General features: G+C 31.4%; 1 protein-coding gene across 1 annotated transcript in view; it reads right to left on the bottom strand.

Annotated features, from left to right (window-relative positions):
* LOC136973083 (1-phosphatidylinositol 4,5-bisphosphate phosphodiesterase epsilon-1-like) overlaps positions 1 to 21,277 on the bottom strand; it is a 121,392-nt gene that overhangs the window by 19,239 nt on the left and 80,876 nt on the right. Inside the window, 11 exon segments of the mRNA XM_067267772.1 lie at positions 5,061 to 5,126; positions 5,874 to 6,097; positions 6,169 to 6,382; positions 7,369 to 7,997; positions 9,166 to 9,263; positions 9,533 to 9,689; positions 9,772 to 10,018; positions 10,327 to 10,474; positions 11,415 to 11,809; positions 12,141 to 12,340; positions 18,277 to 18,346. Coding sequence (XP_067123873.1) covers positions 5,061 to 5,126; positions 5,874 to 6,097; positions 6,169 to 6,382; positions 7,369 to 7,997; positions 9,166 to 9,263; positions 9,533 to 9,689; positions 9,772 to 10,018; positions 10,327 to 10,474; positions 11,415 to 11,809; positions 12,141 to 12,340; positions 18,277 to 18,346 — 2,448 coding nt within the window.

Here is a 21,277-nt window from a genome sequence, read left to right as displayed (position 1 = left end):
GGAAAGCGAGAAAGATGAAAAGAAAATACAAAAGTTTTATAGCAAATTTAAAAAAAAAAATAAAGATTTTTCGTAGGAAATAACAAAGAAAATGAAGAAATATACAGAATAATACACAAATTGTGTATTAAACAAAGAAAAAACGAAGGAATTATCTATGAAAGAACAGAGGACAGTGAGAAATATACGAAGAAAATGCAGAAAGTTTGTAGAAAACAACAACAAAAAAATAAAAAAAATAAATGAAGACGTTTTGCAAGAAAGAACAAAGGAAATTGAAGACAATGTGACAGAAATTTCACACACATATATATATATAAAATTTCTGTAATTCGTGAAAAGTAAATAAGGCCCAGTTAATCGAAAGTTCTTGCTGTATATACAGTATGCTGTATATATATATACATATACAGCAAAAATTTATATAAACGAATAAAGGAAAATAAATGTGCAAGCAAAGTAAAGGCAGAAATCTTGTATAAAAGAACGTAAAATAAATAAATAAAAAATATATTAAAATTAATTGACTTAAAATTGAATTCGGGTTTATTGCACCGACGAATATGAAACTAAACCGTTCACCTGAATTATTTGTGTCAAGGTGCATTGTTGCATCGAACAATGAAAACACGTCGACGTTTTTGATGCCCGTGTCGTAACTCAACACCCTTTCGTTTCGTGTTACGTATCAAGAATTTAAACAAATAAACGGTGAATGTTTACGTAAATATTAATTATCTTTAAATAACCATTTAAAAACTATTAACCTGTTAACGAATTAAACTGATATTTTCAAATTTAATTCGGTTTCTCTTCTGACTTTTAGGCCGGCGTAAAGATATTTTACTGTAAAACCTGTCTAAACCGGACCGTCCGCCTGCCTAAACGGAAAATGAATCTGGAACAGGACGATTTTCTATGTAAAATGTTTCTACAAGCCAGTAACCTGTATAACGCGGAAAGGGATAACTTTTGTTTTTTTTTGTCTCAGTTGAGTAACGTAACCTCAGTAAAAGCGGAATTTTTCTAGCGTAACAGCAGTTGAATGCTAAATTGGGATGGTGGGGCGTGAGAATGCAATCCGTCAGACAGGGGTGGTGGCAGTCTATGGGAAACTGTCCCCTATTCACACTCTACTAAAAGGACCTGCGTAAACGGACCATTTCTGCCGTTCCTTTCGCGTTCCGTTTTAGACAGGTTTTACTGTATGAATAATCTAAATACAAACTCCTAATTGTTATATTATATCAAAAGGCCTTAAACGTTAATTTAAATTAATGACTTTCATAATTAATGTTAAAGCTGTTAAATTAGTTAAATCTGTAAACTATTTAATGTTTAAAAAATCGATTAATTAACTGTCAAATCCCCAACAACGGCCACTGCCTAGAACATTAAAAGTGGTCGTTGTTTGGAGGTAATTTCGTTTGCATTTCGAAAAAGAAACGTTCCTGAGAAAAGGGAGGTGGCCGTTGTTTGGAGGTTCGATGGCCAATATATTACTCGTTTTACAGTAAAACCTGCCTAAACTGGACCAGCTACCTGCCTAAACAGAAAATATTTCTTTTACGTAGATACAGAGTCCGTTTTATACAGGTTTTACTAGAAGATTTGAGGTAGAGTGATCTCATATATGGTATTCTGGATCATGTTTGAAACATAGCCTTCAGAGTAAAAGTAAATAATTTACCGTATAATTATACATGTATTTTACAGGTTTTGCTTGTAAATTTTACAGGTTAAAACAGTTAAAATACGGCTGCTTAATACAGTTTTGTTTTTTCTTCTATTTTCTTTTATTATTTCCTAAAGAAAACCTCTCAAAACGGTAGGTGACAAGCGAGGTGTTATTAACTTGGCATGTCACTACCTATTATTTAGTTTAGGAAATAGGTCGATACTTTATCAGACCAAACACCGGTCAAGGAAAAGTTTTCGCACTACTTCTTAAGAAAAACAAGCTTTTTTTTTTCTTCTTGTTTTCTACAGAATTTTCTGCCTTTAACACAATTTTAAAGCGAAAATTCGCTTTAAAATATTATAAAATCTTAAATGATTTAAGACTTTTCTTTAACTGATCACGTACTGAGATTTGAACCCACGACCAGTGACCACAATCACTGGTCGTGGGTTCGAACCGCATTTACGTGCTGGCTTTTCTCAGGTTTTTTTTTCACCTGTAACGTCTAAACAGGTGACAGTTTTTCATACTTTCTTCACTGTCACGTAAATAGGGAATAACTTTTACGTCTTCCGTGTGTTCTTCACTACCTAACACCAAATTAGGGAAAAGTTTCCCACATTTTCCGGGTCTTCTTCGCGTGTCTAACACCTAAATAGGGGGCCAGTCACCCATAGATATACCTCTCGGAATGCCACTCCTTCGTCAGATAACCCCCGTGTCGCGTTGCCGTATTCCATCAAGCCATTACAATCAATTATTTACACCATTGTCCTCGTTGTGGCAAACAAATTACCGTCGTCTTCAACCCGGAATTCCAGATATCGACGTTAATTACTGGCGTTGTGTTTACCCGCTCCTACAATAAATTATTCTCGATGTTTCTTTCCTTCATTAACCGTGCAACTTGTTAAGCTATTTTTCTCCCTCCCTCAGACTCGTCCACCCTGACGAAACACCCGTTTACACACAAGAAAATACGAGTAAAATTCGCCCTTACCTTGTCTTTAACATGGCTTTTATACGTTATAACTCCGAGTTAAAGTCTCGTGCGTATGTGACACGTGCTCTCGACGACACTAACAACTCCACCCCGTCACAGACGAGGTAGAGATTTGTCTACTTCGATTGGATAACGCGCCTTTTACGTAGATAGGACGTGTGATTAATGGCGATAACTTACTGATCCTGTACATAACGTATCGTGCTTGTCAACCTGTACGGCTAAGATACACGTCACAGATAATAATGAAGTCTTAAATTCCCAATTGGGGATTATTAATTAAGGATTAAGGACTATCTCCTTAATCCTTAATCTTTATCCTTAAGGAGAAACACAAACAAATACAATTAAAAAAAGAGGGTCTTCACTTGCAGATCGTACTCGCTGCTTAAGTACAAAGCAAAAATCGATTTAATTGTAAATTAAAACTAGAAATGTATTCAATTATTGACACAGGGTATATTAAATTCGGCAATAAATCGATAATAAACAGTACAGGATTTTTTTAAGAGAAAGAAGAACACAGGAAGCAGTTTTCTCTTCTGTGTTTAGAATTTTCTCTTTTTATAAAAAGAAAAAGAGGGAATTTCTTATTTTCTTCTATAAAAACAGGAAGAAGAGGGATTTTTCCCTCTCCTTGTATCAGATAGGAATCTTCTCTCTTCTTGACAGAAAAAAAGAGGGATTTTTCTCCTTTTTTCCTATGAAAATAGGAAGAAGAAAAACTTTTAGACTGATTTTTTTCCTGTAAAAATAATGAGGATGACCTTTTCTCTTCCTCTCTATTTACAAATTTCTCTTCCGTAAAATAAAAAAAAAAAAAACATAGAAGAGAAAGGCTCCTCTTCTTCCTAATAGAAAAGGAACGTTAATAAAAGTATACTTTTTCATTATCATCTTCGTCTTTTTCCTGTAAAGTAAGATGTTTGATAGATTACTTCCCATTATTTTGCTTATTTTATGAAAATATCAAGCAATAAAATATCCAACATATTCTCATCTTCTCCCTGCAATATCCAACTGTTATCATCCATCATCTACCATCCTTAATGGTTATATTCAATATAAAGGGCTCCAAATTCCTCCCGAGTGCGTAATACTTTCTTTCTGAAGAATCATTGCCCTATAACAGCGAGAATTCTCTATATCGAGTAGAAAATAAGAGAAATTTTACTATTTTACTCTGCTCCAACAAATATAACAACGGCTCTAACATAATTTCTGTAATAAATCTTCTTGATAGAGCTCGTTCGCCTTCGAAATTGGCGCTAAATCGAGTGTGGCACAATATCGAGGTGGCTTAAACTTGTAATTCGCAAATGCTAAAACGGGGGAACCGTTTACACGGCGCTTTAAGCGGGTTCGACCGAGATTTATCGGGCAATTTGCCTGTCTGTGTGTCCGAATGTCGCACGTAGAAACCGTCAAAATTTAATTAAATCGGCGAATTTATAAAAACCTTTAATATTTTATTTAATAAAAGAAAAGACGAATCAACAATGTTTAAACCACATGGGAAATTCATTTTTTTTTTTTTTTATCGTTCACTTTCTTCTAATGACCACTTGGCGTGATGGACAGACACATCACGAAAATCGACAAGTTTGAAGCCATTACGTAATGTTACTATATAAGAAAAAAAATCAGTCACGTTACGTTACGTCACGACACGAGACGATATTTTCTCGTAGTACTGTACACCCCTAGTATACATCGCGTGTTTTCCATATTACACCACGAAAATAAACCCTTCCCGTTTTCCATTATTTTATCTCTCGAAACGGAAGCAAGTTCGATCTGATAAACGAGATTATTTAGATAAAAGGAAAATAAATAAATTAATGACGAAATGATGATGATCATCATCATCATTTCCTCATTAATTCAAACAGTACGATCACTAGTTATTCCTATTGTTATAGATGATGACGATTATCATCATCTATAAAAATAGAGAGAATTGTGAGGAAAACAGCGTGAAATGGTGAGGAAAACACCGAGAATTGGTGAGGAAATGAGTGAAAATTGGAGAAGAAAACAGTAAAAATTAGTGAAGAAAACAATAAAGGAAACAGGAAAAATTAGTGAGGGAAACAGTGAGAATTAGTAAGAAAACATCAAAAGTTGCGAGGAAAACAGTGAAAATTGGCGAGGAAATTAGTAAAAATAAATTGTAAAAAAAAACAGTGAGGAAAACAGCAAATATTGACGAGGAAAGTTGAAAATTGGTGACAAAAACGGTGAGGGAAACATAGAGAACTGATGAATAAAAAGTCAGAATTAGGGAGGAAAATAGCACTAGTAAATGAGGAAAATAATGTAATAATGATCGTTATGGTGATCATTTAATTATCGTATTTACTGAATTAGACTTACTCTTTCGTATTCATCATCTATAAATTGCATATCATCCTCTCGTTTATCTTCTACATTTTGATTATTCTGCCAAATAGATTTTTTCAAATATGAATTAAAATTTTTGTAGAACAAAATGTTATTTTTTAATATCAATTAGGTTAACTATAAATTTAATTCGGTTATTCTCAAAGGAGTGACATTTACAGAATGTATTACACATCGTTTAATTATACAGTGAAACCTGTGAACGACGGCCACTGGCGTGTATGAAAAAATGGCCGTTGTTTGGAGGTTTGACTGTATATTATTCCAAGCGTGTCCTTTAATTAAATGAATCTAAATTCACATATTTAATTACAGATTTAAAATACAGTAAAACCTGTGTAAGCCGGAATCACCCGATACCGAATATATATTTTTATTCCGTTTGGCAGCTTTCCGTTTTAAACAGGAAAATCGCTCCGTTCCGAAGAAATTTTTTTCTGTTTAGGCAGGTTCCGTTTCGAACAGGTTTTAATGTAATCACTCCTCTGAGACATACCCTCTCTTAAAATCATACTAACATAATTAAAAATACATTAAATATAACTTGTTACTTCTTACAGTTTAAACGCACACAGAGTGTACTCCGATACAGCGAATGATTTATAATTCGCTATATCGAGGGCTCACTGTATACGTATACAATTTACTAATTTACATTTAAAAATAACGCTAATAATTAATATTTTATACTTTTTATTTCAATTGCAACTTAGAGTTAGTCACAACAACAATAACAATAAAAATAGAAGGTCTTACAACACGAAAAACATAAGTGACAATGCTTACGTCGATACCAGTGTTGAGTCTCATATCATCAGCCCACCATTGGTATTGTTCTCCCATACAGGCCACACGCGCAACGAATTCCTTCAGCTCCCTATACGTGCTTTCGCTGTGCGCTAAATCGAGGTGGCAGTGACAGAACCACTCCTTGACAAGTGTCAGCACTGCCTTATGACTTAATGGCATCTCTCCCGGCAAAGGGCTCTCCGAAGAGCAAGGAATGTTACCTGAGTGAAGAGAATGAAGAGAATTAGTTCGGGATTCGATATATTCGAATACTTTAAAAGGATTCACGTACCAGGAGATAACGAAGAGGGGCTGCGTGAGGAACAAGTCGGATATCCTCCTTCTGTGGTTGCACTTCGGATAAGTAAGCCGTGTGGGTGCACTCCTGGAAGCTGGAGAGAGCTGGCATCGAATATCACGCGTGGGACAGAGCACGAACGAGGTCTCGCAAACATTGGTTCCCCTCCAAGTTCCATGAGTTCTCTCAAGTAGTTCGCTGCTGATAACTACACGAGAATAGAAGAAGAATTAAAAAAAAAGAACACGTAGTCAACCCCTCTTGCTACTATTCACCTTCTCAAAAAGTTTACGCGGACATAAATAGAACTTATCTCTACTTCATCAATTCCTGGTATCATCTAGAGTCTTGTTTATTTATAAGTGTATCCGGAAACTCGAGTAATTATGAATGAATTAGGCGATAATTTAACGTTTAGTGGTGTAAAAAACGATACTAAATATTTTTAATTTATTAGTATATAAATTTGAGTTTTGAGTCGTTCTTTACGGAGCTCCATTATTTATAAAATGTTACTTGTTTTCTTGTCAAGTCTTTACGGCGACGAATGAGTAGAGTAAATAAATATTTAAAGAAGTAAATTATACATTTATTTTTGAAATGTTTAGGCAAAATGGGGTAATAAATTTTAAATTTATATTTGTTTTTTTAGCTTTTAATTAACATTATTGTTTGTATTAACGAGGGAAACAATGTGAGTTAACGAGAAAAACAAATGAGAGAACTAGTAAGAAAAATAGTGGGAATTATTGAGATAAACACTGTGAGTTAACGAGGAAAACAATGGGAATTAGTAAGTAAAACAATGGAAATTAGTGAGTAAAACAGTGGGAATTAGTGAGAGAAACAATAAAAATTAACCGGAGTACTATGCGAATTAGTACGGATTAATAATAAAAACAAGAGTTAATGAGAGAAAAAGATTGAAATTAGCCAGGAAAATAGTGGGAATTATTGAGAAAAACAGTGAAAATTAATGAGCTAAACAAGTGCATTTATAAGGTAAACAAAAGTGAGGAAAACAATAGGAGTTAATGGAAACACAACTGAATGAATGAGGAAACAATGGGCGCTTCTGAAGTATTCCATTGAAACAAAAAAACACACACACACACACACACGGCTCTATAAAAACTGTGACAAATGATCATAAATTTATAAAGTGGTAATGGAATAGTTAAAAGGACGACTCACATGAGAATCGAATTGAGGTAGATTTTGTACTTCTCTTTGAAAGGCCACTATATCAGCTTCACTGGTATTATGACTATCGCCCTGAGAAGAATTGAAACTGTCTTTGGTTATAAACTTGTTCCTCTTCTTACGTAAACTGGAGAAACGAAACGTTTTCTTATGATTAGCCGCCGGAGAAACGGTGGGTGTTCCCTCTTTCCTCTCTTTGTTGGACCAAAGGAAGTTGAATTGGTTCATGGTAATGGACAACAAGGACATGGGCCCTATGCTGGGTGCTAGGGACTGGACGGGTGGCAACTGATTCTCTGATTTCAGCGAGTCTCTTCTTGGTGTTTCCGTTTGCATGGGTGACAGAGTGGGACTAGAGCAATTGATGGTCAGGTTCACCTTCCTCCTGGATCGGAGGGAATCGTCGTTTCCAGTCGAACTGGTGCGACTTCTGTTTTCTCCGGAAGCCACGCTCGAGCGGGATGCCGTGCACCACTTCCTTTGCAACATGCTACCCAACAAACGATGCTGAAGTAGTCTCAGGAGGATCAGAGGATGAAGAACCATGGGCAACACAGCCAGATAGTACCAATAACTATTGATATCCTCCTCGCCATCCCTGTCCACTGATATTCGAGGACCTGAAAGGAGCGTTAATCAGTTCGAAACTGGAAGAATGTATGCACGGTTGAACCTCGATATAACGCCAACAACGAATGCTTTAGCCTCCTTTTAACTACTAAACTACACTACAAAAGATGCATCGTTCCCACCAAATTACATTGTGTAGACCTCATTATTTTGTAATTTTTATTGTTCCAGGGCCCTTCGGTTTAGTGCCATATTCCAATTACTGAAGCGGCGCTATACCAAGGTTTGACTGCATGCATGTATATAAAGTTTAATGTATTAAATTATATAATAATTTATATTTACAGTCAAACGACGGCCACTGATGAGAAGATAAAAAATAGCCTGTGTTTAGAGGTGGCCGTTATTACAGGGTCAACCGTATATATATTTTTAAATATCCTAACTAAGCATAATTTTTCTTCGTAAATACATAAAAAATTCCAGAAAATTGAAAGATATAAATAGTGTAAAAATTCAATTTAACGTTTATGAAAGAACCGACAACAAGAAAACACGTTAAATCGAAGAACATTAAATCGAGTTTCTTCTGTATAATTTATATAAATTATTTAATATTTTAACGAATTAATTATATGAAAATTATAGGTTTAAGAGGTACTTTAGGTGCATTAAATATACCCTATAAATGGGAACATTAACTTAGCCACTTTATCCAAGATATAGAGATTCTTTATATGGGGGTGAGTTACAGAATTAAATTACAAATCATATTTAAATTGTTTTACTCAACAATGTCGTCAATGTGATGTCATTGTTGAGTTTACACTTTTCAACAGGAAGTAGCGAATTAGCACATTTACAATGAAACCAGCAGGGTATTAGAGTACTTCAGTGACGTCGATACTCGATGAATGACGTCAGTATAGAAACTAGCGCACTTTTGTGACGTCATCGTAAAATTGGCAACCTGGAAAGGGAAGAATTTCTAAGGGAAACTGGCCCCTATTTAAGGGAATAAAATCTGGCAAACATCACGCGACCATTCTCTGGTGTCAGGAGTGAACCCACGACCACTTGAGAAAAATTTGACTGTTTGTTACGCAAAGAGACCCAAAAGTCTGTTTACTGTTGCAAAAACCGGTTAACCGAGTTTTGGGCCACCCTGCGTATATTAATTATGTAAAATTTAAGTATATTTATTTCTGAAAATCTCACCTTTAGTTGCAGGAAATAGAATCTGTTGTTCCATTCTATCAGTGTCTCCGATCACTATAGTTCTCTGCCAATCATACATAAAACAAGATTCCAACAAACTATTAAAATTTGATTATAATTAAAAAAATTATAAGGTGGCCATATTATAATATAAATTAATTTATTTGGTAATTTTTCTTTATTTAAAAAATCGTTATAAATTTTGAAAAAATCGCTTTTTAATAATTTTTTTCCTTTTTTACCAAAAACTTTTTTTTTATTAATTTTTAATTTTAAAATAAATAAAAAAAATGTATTAATAATTTGATTCGATAATAGATGGCAGCACGGATCGCGTTACATGGGTTACTCACGGACTACTACGCACTTCCACGTCTTTAACCATCTCCATGACGACAGTTTCCACGGAGATCCGATGGACTTCCCGTTAACGTCCATGACAACAGATGGCGGCAGTGACGTTTGAACGATGTAATTGTCTTCTTCGGAGGATACTAACGCAGTAGTTGGAAGAGTTGGTTCCTCTAAAGAAAAAAAGACACCCGAAAAAATGCATTTCAGGGCCTTTTCTAGTAGGAAATTAACTTAAAATTATCTTAAAATTACCTAATAAATCGAAGAGATACACTTTATTCTTCAGTCTCTGCTCCAGGCCCAGATACACTAACACTCTAGCAGCGTGATGCTTGACAAATCTCGCGTATTTAGTACTGTGATTGGTATAGTACCATTCGTCTGATGGTAGTACCAATTGGATTAGACAGTCGGCTAGATCGTTGTCTAGTAAGACTTTATGGTTGTCTGGCTCCAGCGCTAACGTAGCTACCACTTGAAGGACTAGACAAAGGAGTTGCTGTAAAACAGTTTAATACATGCTAAACTTCACTTGTAAATTAATAATTTCACTTAATTCTACTTAATACCACTTAAATATTAAATTATAACAGAGATTTTCACCATTAAAACACATTAAAATAAAATAAAATTGAAAACTTTATAGCGCCTGTAAATGACACTTTGTTGCAATACTCATCTAGTTATAATCTCGTCTGTATATAAAAATAAAGGTTTAAAACGTTTAAATTATCAATTAAAAGTAAATTTAATTTAATTTATATTGTTATAAGTTAATTATATATATATATAAAGAATTTAACTCACTGGATCGTGCGTAGAATCGAGAGCTGCTATAATTATCTTTAAGTGACCATCCTCTAGCAATTTCTTTTGTGCTTCTTCAGCTTGAGACAGGTAAAGAATTGCTCTAGCACTCAATATCTGTAGACAATGATAATTACAATTCCTCCATCTGTAAATAAGGCAGCAACATTATTACTTTTACTTGTTTTACAATTGATAAATCATTATTGATTTCTTCTCCGAGTTCTTAAAACTCTTGAAGAAACGTTTAAAATGTTTTTCTATTGTCTTACGTAATTATTAAACTTTGCAGTTTATTCTTGTCAATGGCTTTAAATACATTATGCCGTGATAACAATTAACTGTATATTGCTTTCATAAAACTGACTTTGCAGTTATTGTAATTAACTCTAGTCATTTAATTATGTATAGAATAATGGATAATTAATGTACTTAATTATTTATCTATAAATTTTACATATAATACATTAATTAAAGACACGTAATTGTTAGGCGAATAAATTGGAATTTTTAAAAATATATTTTTAACATTGTTGCCTTATTCATGCCTGAAATGTATTGTTTTGTTAATTGTAATTTTATTCCTTAGAAATTCACAATTTTTCACCTAACAACTAAACTACCATTTTGTATTTTTAAATAATTATTTTTACTGTATTATTAACGACTGTTTTCAACAATAACTTAATAATTATTAACTCTTACACTTAAACACCAAATAATTATACAACAAACACAAACGATTATAATACAACAACAATTAATTTTTGAATACACTTTACGAATAATCGATGATCAAAAGCCCGGTTTAATAATGCCCACTTACCACAATTAACTGAATATTTCACGTGGCGACATAAAGCGACATTATTAATTACAATCAATTAATGATTCCAGTTAATTGAGTTTCACTGTTTGATTTTCACGCGCGTGTTAATTACACACGTGTTTTAAGGGCGGTTTTTTGTAAAAGTTGAAAAGAAAATCAAACTAATTAGCACATTCTGAAGTGAAGTGGTTACTTAGAGGTGTTTTTTTTTTCCTTACAGAATATTTAAATTACGGGGTGTATCTGCTCATTTTCTTACCTCCTACTGGGTGTGCAATGTTGTCTCGTACCCACAACTCTTTTGTGCAGAGTGATAGCATTATTTAGTACATTCAGAATTAAATCTATCGATCTATCGGTGAGGATCTCTAAGATGCTCTTCTCTTTTTTCCATTCATCTTCCTTCTTAATTGTCCAACTCTTGTTCTCTACACCATTGACGTTCACTATCAGATTATTCGAGTTTATGTGATAATGAGTGATGCCATTTTGTATGGTTGCATCGATTATCTTGTTAATTAACAATAGGGATGTGTACTGTAGAGAATGCCCTCCACGTAAGCAACCTAAGATGACGTAAAGGAAACGACCCAAATACGTGGTCAGACAGTCAACGTTAAAATTATCCCTGCGATGATGTTCTTCTACGATAGTCTGTAAATAATTAAATTTTTTGTAATTTCAATTTTGATAAAAATTACTAACAGATGGCGCCACCTTGATTTTAATTTATCATTATTATTTTTATTTTTTAAGTTGTAATAATTATTGTAAAAAGTTACAATTTTTTCACGATGACTTTTTATAACGGTCTGTAAGCAATTAAGTTAATTAAATTTATTATAATTCAATTTTGGAAAAAAACCTGCTAATAGATGGCGCCACGCTTAAAAATTATTTATTCGCCCTTAAGACGAATTTAATTTATTTTAAATATATTTTATACTAAATTATCGCGTGTAATACGTGATTTATAGCTTCATACTTGCAATAGCTGATTCATTAGTATGGCGATGGGTTTATGCAATTTAGTTCCGTCCACGTGATCGCATAATTCTATAACCGACGATAGATGGCACTGTAGGGAATTCAAAATTGATAGAAGACATTCCGGGTTCGTAGCCATTTTGGATAAAACATGAAGGCTGTTTTCTGCTCTGGAAACTCTCAAATCGAAATTCTCTCCTATAAATAAATATATATTTATATAAATATAACTTTATAAATAATGTATAAAAAGTACACGTGTATTATTTCAGGCGGAATTTCCATCACCCACCATTTTTTCTTTCTATTTTTATACCCTTTTATCCCGAAAACACATAATTATTATCGACTTTATCCGATACACTTAGCCGCGACGTCATATTTACGATGACGTCAAAGCGTAATAAATCACCAAGGAATGGATGACGTCACGCGGCCGGGACGTCGATGCTCACTTCTGACGTCACTAGAGCGAGAAAGGGAAAGAAGTGGGGGAAAGAAAAAAAGGGACATTTCCTCGGGGAGATAACTGATAAGTGTTGATGATGCATTAAGTAATACAAAATTCCGGAAATTACCCACGTCTATTTAGAAAACGGCGTAGGCGAGCAGTACAAATGCCTCGGGTACAGTTATTGAAGTGATAAACTGAGAGAATTATATATATATATATATATATATATAATGATTAATGGTGGAAAAATCTATTAAGGAAATCAAGGTGAATTCGTCTGATGAAATATACGGCTATGTAATTCCTACGGGGGTGTCGTATGTCTAGATAATTAGATTACGAGAGACGTGAATTGTTTTTTTAGAAAGTATCATTAACTGTGTGATGTATTTATGACTTCGATAGTTAGTAAAATGTCGTTGGGTCTTTAGGGAAAATACTAATTATATATAGGCTTTTTTAAGCTTGTTTAATGGAATTACAGTACAAAAATTATGTCAAATTGGATTGGATTGGTGGAACGGGGCAAAACAACACTTGGGCGATCTGTTATGAAAGAAGGACTTTTTATGGGAAACTCTCTCCCTATTTAGGTGTTGATGCCTTCCAGGAGGACTTTCTGTGGAGCCGTTATTGGAGGTTCTACGTATATATAACCTCTTGACATATAACGGCTCCATACATAAGTATAACAATATATAAAGTTATATAGAGGAATACTAAACAATAATAAGCTGGTAAATTCATCAATAACATAGAAATCTATACAACAACTACTATTAAATAACCAAGTGACATTAAAACTCGTATTCCATTCTCATATTAAATTAATTAATTAGTTGAGTGTATTCAATTAATGGAGAATTAAAGCAGAATTATGAGCTAAATCACTGTATGGATAGAAAGTAGTGAGAATTTAAGCAGTTAGAAGGGAGATGGCTCGAGTCTCTTGTGCAATAGAGCAAAGTGTACGCAACTAAAGGAAAAAACTCATATTATTTGAAGTATAAATTGTGTACAGTTATAAGAGACGGAAGAAAAGTCATTCCTGTCCAAAGAAAAATGAGATTGGTTGCAATGTACCCGCATAAAATGAAAAAAGGGGGCATAAAATTCAAGCGTGCAATTGAATCAACTACATAAATAAAATAATGTACAATAAATGTAGATTTAAGAGAATAACATATATCATAAATAAAACACAGACTATGATTAAATATGAGTTATATAAGAGCGTACAATATACGCTTAAGAATGTGTGGCATGACAAAGGTGTCTGTAGTACATTACATTAATTTGACGTCATTCTTGCAGTTTTTTGCGAGAAATTGTAGTGGTGACGTCAACTCGACGTAGATATGTACAGTACACTAAACAAAACTAACGCATTTATGACGACACACATGATAAAGGTATAGAAAATAACGTTCACGTACGTAAACAAGTAAAAAAAAATTGACGTTTCCATACTTTTATAGATTCTAGTAATTGTAATTTACTGAAAATAAGTAAAAATTGGCCAAATTTTATTTACAAAAACACACCGAAATCGAAGAGAAAGAAAGTAAAACAGAAGAAAAAACACAAGAAAAATGACGGAAATAATTAGGAAAAGAAAGAAGTAATAATAGTTCGATAAAAGAGACAAATGTGACCTTTCATCTCTGACCTCACACTAAACTTTTTTTTGTGAGAAGTTCTTTTCTGTCTCCTTGTCTGTATTTTACACAGACACGATGAAAGGAGAAAAAATGAATAGGAGAGAAAGTTTACCCTTCCTATCTTATTCAGTCATCACTCTTTTCTTCCAACATCTATACTTTTTTTCTTTAGAAGAAGATATAACTTGACAGAAATGCGATTTTATGTCGAAAATTTCCACTAAAAAAATATTAAAAATTAATATTGCATGCCCTTACTTTTTAGCTTTTTACACACAAAAGTAAAGGAAAAATTTTTATTTTATTAAATTAATTTATAATAATTTTAAATAATTTTCTGAAGATGCTTTACAGTTTAAAAATTCAGTATCAATTTATAAATAAATATATAATTGTATGGCTAAACATACAGTAAAGATAAAGCTTTACTATATATATAAATCTATACAAATTCCCTAAAAATTATATATCCATAGCATATTTATTTAAATATACTTTCAAAAACTCTCGAATTGCCTTCATTTATATAGTTTTAAAGTAGATTTTTTAAGTTTAATGTCGAAAAAAGTTGTATAAGAACAGTTAGAGAAGAACTTTGTTGTGTTATTTGCCCAGAGGAAGAATATAACTTAACAATAAATCAATTTTTAAAATAGAAACGACTCAAATTCCAATAAAAATAACTTAATTTTTTATTTCTGTCAGCCAAAAAAATTTACTGTATTATTTACGTAACTAATTTAAAAATAACGGTTTATTAATTATTAAAATTATATTTAAACCCCGCAGTATAAGACCATTACTATAATAAAATATAATTAACTAGAGAACGACATCGTGTTTATATATATGTATACATATGAAAATTATTGTATTTTTTATATTTTTTAAAATAAAAAATAAAGCAAAAATTTCATAATATTATGCAAACTTTATACGTGTTTTCTAGCAACCGAAGCGTGAGATTTTATGTTTGAACGGAATACAGAAAATTCTTTTGAATAAATTTAGATTAAAAATGATATAAATTCAATAAATGTATCCTATGCCAACTAAATATGGAGAGAGTAGAAGGTTGGTTTTACCTTTGAGAATTTTATCTCCTCATAAACAGAGACACGTCTCAAAGAAGATAACGAGTTAATAAAAAAGAAAAAAACTTTCTTTAAATTAAGAAAAAAAATTAAATAATACATTTAAAATTGCATCCTAAAAAGCTATAAATTATATAAATTGCTCCTTTATGTTCGAAATAATGTCAATTTCTCTTAAACCAATATGTTTCAATGAAAATTGACACTGAAACAGATTAGTCACTGAAACAATCATTTTTAATTGTTTAATTCACTAAAGTTTGAAAGAGAAAAATTAATAAATGTCAAATGTCAGTTTCACTGAAATAAATCTGTTTAAAATCAGTTTCATTGTCATATTAATGTCACTTTCATTGAAACAGATTCAATTATGTGATAACAATGCTTGAAATCTATTAATTTTTTCTATCAGTTTCATTGTCAGTGTCACCTTCGTTGAAACAGATTAAATTGTGATAACAATGCATGAAATTTATTTATTTTAATGAAGAAACAGATAATCGAAATTAATTGATAAAATCAGCTGATGAAACCGAAAATTTTTATTTCACTCAGCTGTTTAAATCGAACAGTTCTTTAAGAATTAATAAATTTGAAGTGAAACAAATCAGTTTAAGTGAAAAAAAATAATTTAAACAAATATTAGATACGAATTTCAAGCGCAATAACGACATTTTAATAATATAAAAAAATTTAATTTAAAATAAAACTTTTTATTAGCTGCAGGTTGCTTGAAACGAAATTAATTTCATTTTATTTTATTTTATTCTGAAACCAATCTAAAAAAAATAAAAGGAGAAGAAGGGGGAAATACCCCTGGATAATCCACCGTTCAATCAGGAAATTGCTCTTAATCTAACTATTAAAGTTGAAATCTTTAACCAGTGAAAAAAGAAGCCATTTTTATTGGAAATTGAAAAGAAGTTTATTTAGGAAGAAGGAAGGAAACCTCACGATGACAACGTTGAAGAGAAACGAGGAAAGTTTGTCATTTGAAGTTCAATGAACTCTTCCAAGATGGTGAGCAAATTCACTTTCCATTAATTTTATACAGATTTATCATTACCTTTTATACCTTGTTTTTTCTTTATTAAATTGCATAAAATTAAGAAGAAAAGTTTTTAAAAAATTATCTTATGGAGAAATGCAAGGATATTAATTTTAAGAGAAGATTTAGAAAATCGCATTTCGGAATATACGAGAATCTGGAAGAGGATTTAAGAGAAAATTTAAATTAATTCGAATTCAGAATTTTAAACTCGAATTTTACGAGAATTTGGGGGAGGAGTTGAGAAAATTGAATTCAAATTGGGAGAGAATTTGCTGTAGATACATTGGAATTATATTTTTAAAAAAAATTATATATATTCAGAGCGGATTTGAGTGAAAAATAAATTCGGATTTGAGAGAATTTAAGTGAGGATCGAGGAGAATTTAATTTGAATTTTCATCCAATTTTATGCGATTCGAGTGAGTCTCACGAGTGTGATTTCAGTAACAAATCAATTAAACATGATAAGATAATGCGCAAAATTACTTAAAATTTAAGTATAAATTCATAAATTTAAGGTTATATTATTTTATTTTATAACTTTAAAGGAGAAAATTTACATAAAATTATAGAAATTAAGTCAGCTATTCTTTACATCACTATCTTCTTAGGGGTGTAATCTTCAATCTCCTGAACAATTCCTGATGCTCCCTACTACAATAAAACAAAATTTCCCAAGTAAACTTGATTAAAAATCTACAAATCCCGTATCCGTAAGTTTAAAAATTAACATCCCACCAATCATAATCATAAAAGTCGGCGTGAAATTACAATAAAACAAGACACGAGACCTAAGCAAAGACTTCAAAAAGTCTCTAGTATTAAATATATAATTTCGGAGAATTAATTTCGCCTGTTGTTTATCAGTATCAGTGATTGTAAAAATTAAATTATTATATAAAACAAGGAAAAAAAAATTAAATTAAAAGAGAAAGCTTTTATTAGTCACGTTTTCCAGATTCGAGGTGGGGATAATGGGCCATCCTGATTATCCCCCACCTCATCACCCCATTATGATTTCGGCTAGGGTCACCATGGAAGTGAAGAATGGAGGGCCCGACTTATCCGAAGGCATATCACCTATGAAAAATACCTGGGGGTGGGTGTTGCTTATTAGAATTCGAACCCGGTTTCCGAGAATGGTAGGCTGTAATTACTTATAAATAAATTTAAAAAATTAAAGTGGATATAACAATACGTTTTATATCCACTTTAATTATTTATATTTGTAATTATTCGCCAAAAGCCAGTTAACCTAGTTTACTAAACGTATTTGATTAAACTGATGGGAGAATGCAATGCAATACGTGGGAGTTTAACCGAAGGGGAGATTCCTCTCTCAACGAGTTCCTATGGGAAATGGTCCCCAATTTAGGTGTTAGACACGTGCAGAAAACCCGGAAAACTGCACGTAGCCAACCTGTTGTTCGGGTACGAACCCACGACCATTACTCGGTGGTGTTACCCATTGAGACAGGTATAAGTACGATTTGGCTAATTCTGTATATCTATTTTAACTGGCTTTTTTTGGCCACTGCGTATTATGTTAAATTTATAATTTTGAATCGTAGTTTTATGTAGATTTTATTAAAAAATAATAACAATAAATATTGTATAATCTTTAGGAAATTTCAGAGGTTCAAATAATCGACGAAATTGTTAGGATTATTTATAAATTTCATTAAAATACCGATTAATATAAACATTAAATCAATATAAAACTAAGATTAAGAGAATTTAAGAAACATTATTTTAACTACTTTCTAAATTTTAATCCCAAGAGAGATATAAAACAAATTATTACTATTTATAGTATTTATATTATAATTATATATAATTAAAATATAAATTATTTTTATTATTTTTCTTGTTACCTGTTATCGTGGCTTGACTTCTTGTCGAATTTTTTTTATGAGATATTCTGTGATTAACTTCTTCGTGATTCTGTACATTTAAAAAATATTATAAATATATTTTAAAAATATTTTTAAATGATAATATTTTAAATGTAAATGCATATTTACGTTCTAAAAAATTCAATTCGACTTTTGTTACTGTTTAATTTTATAATTTTATGTAAATATTAACATATAAGGTGGTCTAAAAGCCTGTTAAACGAGTTAAGAAATTTTTATTATTATCTGCCAACGATTAATTTATTTAAGTAACATTTAAAGAGTATTAAAAGATTAATTTTTGTTTGTTTTTTTTTTAATCATGTCTACCCGCTGATGGCCAGTTACTAGGAGAAAATTTGATTTAAAAAATAAATGCAACCAATTTTTTTTTAAAAGCTCGATATTTTTGATGTAAAAATATACGTAGGATGATATTTGTTACGCCTTCTCGCAGCCTACGTAACATATATACAGGATATTAAAGGTAGACGACTTTGTTACCGAAGTGGTCAACAACCTTTCAGAATTTTCAACACTAAATACACGAGAACTTTTATTAAAAAAAAAAAAAAAAAAAAAAATATTTGAGGATTTTTAATTTTAAAATTTTAATAAATTTTTTTTTAATCCACAGAAATTGAAAATAATAATAATAATAATAATTTTATTATAAATGTTTATTTTAAAAATTTAATAAATAACACTAAAAAATACTTCAATATGCTAAATGTGCAGTTTAATAATTAATTTATAAATTTTCTTTAATAAATTGTAAATTTCTTCTAAAATTTAGTTTATTTCATTTGAAATTGATCGATTTTTTAAAACACGCCTGAGATGAAATCGATTATTGATCGATTAAAAATATTAATCAGTTTCGTGAAATAGATTATTCTTAAAACGTTTTCGTTAGAAATCGGGTAATTTCGTGACGTAGTAAAAGCGAAATTGAGTAATTTCGTGACGTAGTAAAAGCAAAATCGAGTAATTTCGTGACGTAAAGTAAAATCGAGTAATTTCATGACGTAAAATGGAATCGAGTAATTTCGTGACGTAAAGTGGAATCGAGTAATTTCGTGACGTAAAGTGAAATCGAATAATTTGTGACGTAATAAAAGCGAAATCGAGTAATTTCGTGACGTAGTAAAAGCGAAATCGAGTAATTTCGTGACGTAAAGTAGAATCGAGTAATTTCGTGACGTAAAGTGGAATCGAATAATTTCGTGACGTAAAGTGGAATCGAACAATTTGTGACGTAGTTTTAAAATGAAATGGAGCCTTTTTAAAGAAAAGAATTATAGAATATATAGACAAACTCTGAACAACGGCCACTGAGGAAAATATTAAAATATGGCCGCTGTTAGGAGGTTGTCTTTGTATAGAGGTTATTCTGTACGCATTTTTATTGAAAGAAAGCAGTTATTGATAAATGGCCGCCGTTTAAATATGACAATTGTTTGAAAAATTATTTATTTTCTATGCGTTGTTATCAAAAAAATATTGCTCCTGAAAATGTGGCCTTTTTATATAGAAGTTATTTCGTATACATTTTTATTAAAAATACAGAAGTTCTTGGAAAAAAATGGCCGCTGTTTACGAGTGGCCGTTGTTTAGAGGTTCAAATAATCGACGAAATTGTTAGGATTATTTATAAATGTCATTAAAATACCGATTAATATAAACATTAAATCAATATAAAACTAAGATTAAGACATTTTAAAAGCATACATAGGCTAAACACACATTTATACAGAAAAAAAAAATTAAAATTATGCAAAAATTGGATTTTCAAAAGTACTTAAAGGTGTTAGCCATAAAAGTATTTACCGAATTTAAAACGATAGAAAATTAAATTGGATTATTAAAAAAAAACCGAAATAATAAAAATAAATAAATTCTTTTTATCTTATTTACCTTATCTCCGGCTAAAATTTTATAAATTTTGACAATAATATTTTGTTTTATTTAATCCAAATAAATTCATATTATTTTTTAAAGCTTGTAAAATATTTACCTTTTTTCATATATGTCGTGAACTTTGACCCTTAGTCGCTGTTGTTTTGTAAGGACAGGGAGGAGAAAGGAAGGGAGAAATGCCAGATTATGAGAACGTAGGTAGAGATTATCGTCTTAAATTCCATGTAACAGAGTCGAAAATAAAAAGAAATAAAAAATAAAAAATAAAAAAAATCCCCCTTTTAACGACAGCTGACATAATTCGAAACAACATTCTCTTTTAATTGATTTTCTTTGTTTAAATCTAAAGATAATTACAACATTGTTAAAGTTAATTACCATCGATTTAATGGTTATAAATCGAATTATTATTGGTTAAATTTCTGTTGTAAACAGTTTTTCTCGTACTCTACTGTTATGGAAGTATATAAATTTGCCTTTTTGTTACATAAACAATGAAGTGAATTACTCACGCTGGGAAGTATTGACTACTTCGTTAAATGTTTTTCTACTTAGGTTAAAAGGGAAAGAAAGTCTTGCATTGTGAAAAGCTTTATTTTTTTAAGGAAATTGAGAAGAAAAATAAGAAAAAGAAGGAGGGGAGAAGAAGGGGAGAGAGAGGAAGAGAAGGATGCCATTCTGTTCAACATCACCTAACTTGACCTGAGGCGTTTAAGATACTTTTTTGTTATCAGTAAATCTATTTTCCTGTTCAGAAATAGAAACTTTTACCCTTCATCAATAAATTTCGTCTCCGTTTCTCCAGTTTTAACCGGAAGAAGTAAGCTGTGTAAGGGGAGGGGTTGATCCTCATCGACCGTACGCATAACCTTAGAGGCTGATTTGTATCGAAGTTTTCGAGTTGTAGATCTTACCTCTGATATAACTAAATTGATGATAAGGCAATTCTCAAATCAAGATTTCTATCTGCAATCTTAATATAATGTGATTATAATAAGTACAATTACTTACAACACAAAGTTTTCGATTCTACAACATCACCACCCCTGTTTGAAAGTAT

The sequence above is a fragment of the Centruroides vittatus genome, unplaced genomic scaffold (genome assembly GCF_030686945.1).
Source record: "Centruroides vittatus isolate TY-2023 unplaced genomic scaffold, ASM3068694v2 contig_3084, whole genome shotgun sequence".
In the NCBI taxonomy this organism is placed as follows: Eukaryota; Metazoa; Arthropoda; class Arachnida; order Scorpiones; family Buthidae; genus Centruroides; species Centruroides vittatus.
The sequence above is the reverse complement of the archived record's forward strand: the minus strand, read 5'-3'. Positions and strand labels throughout refer to the sequence as shown.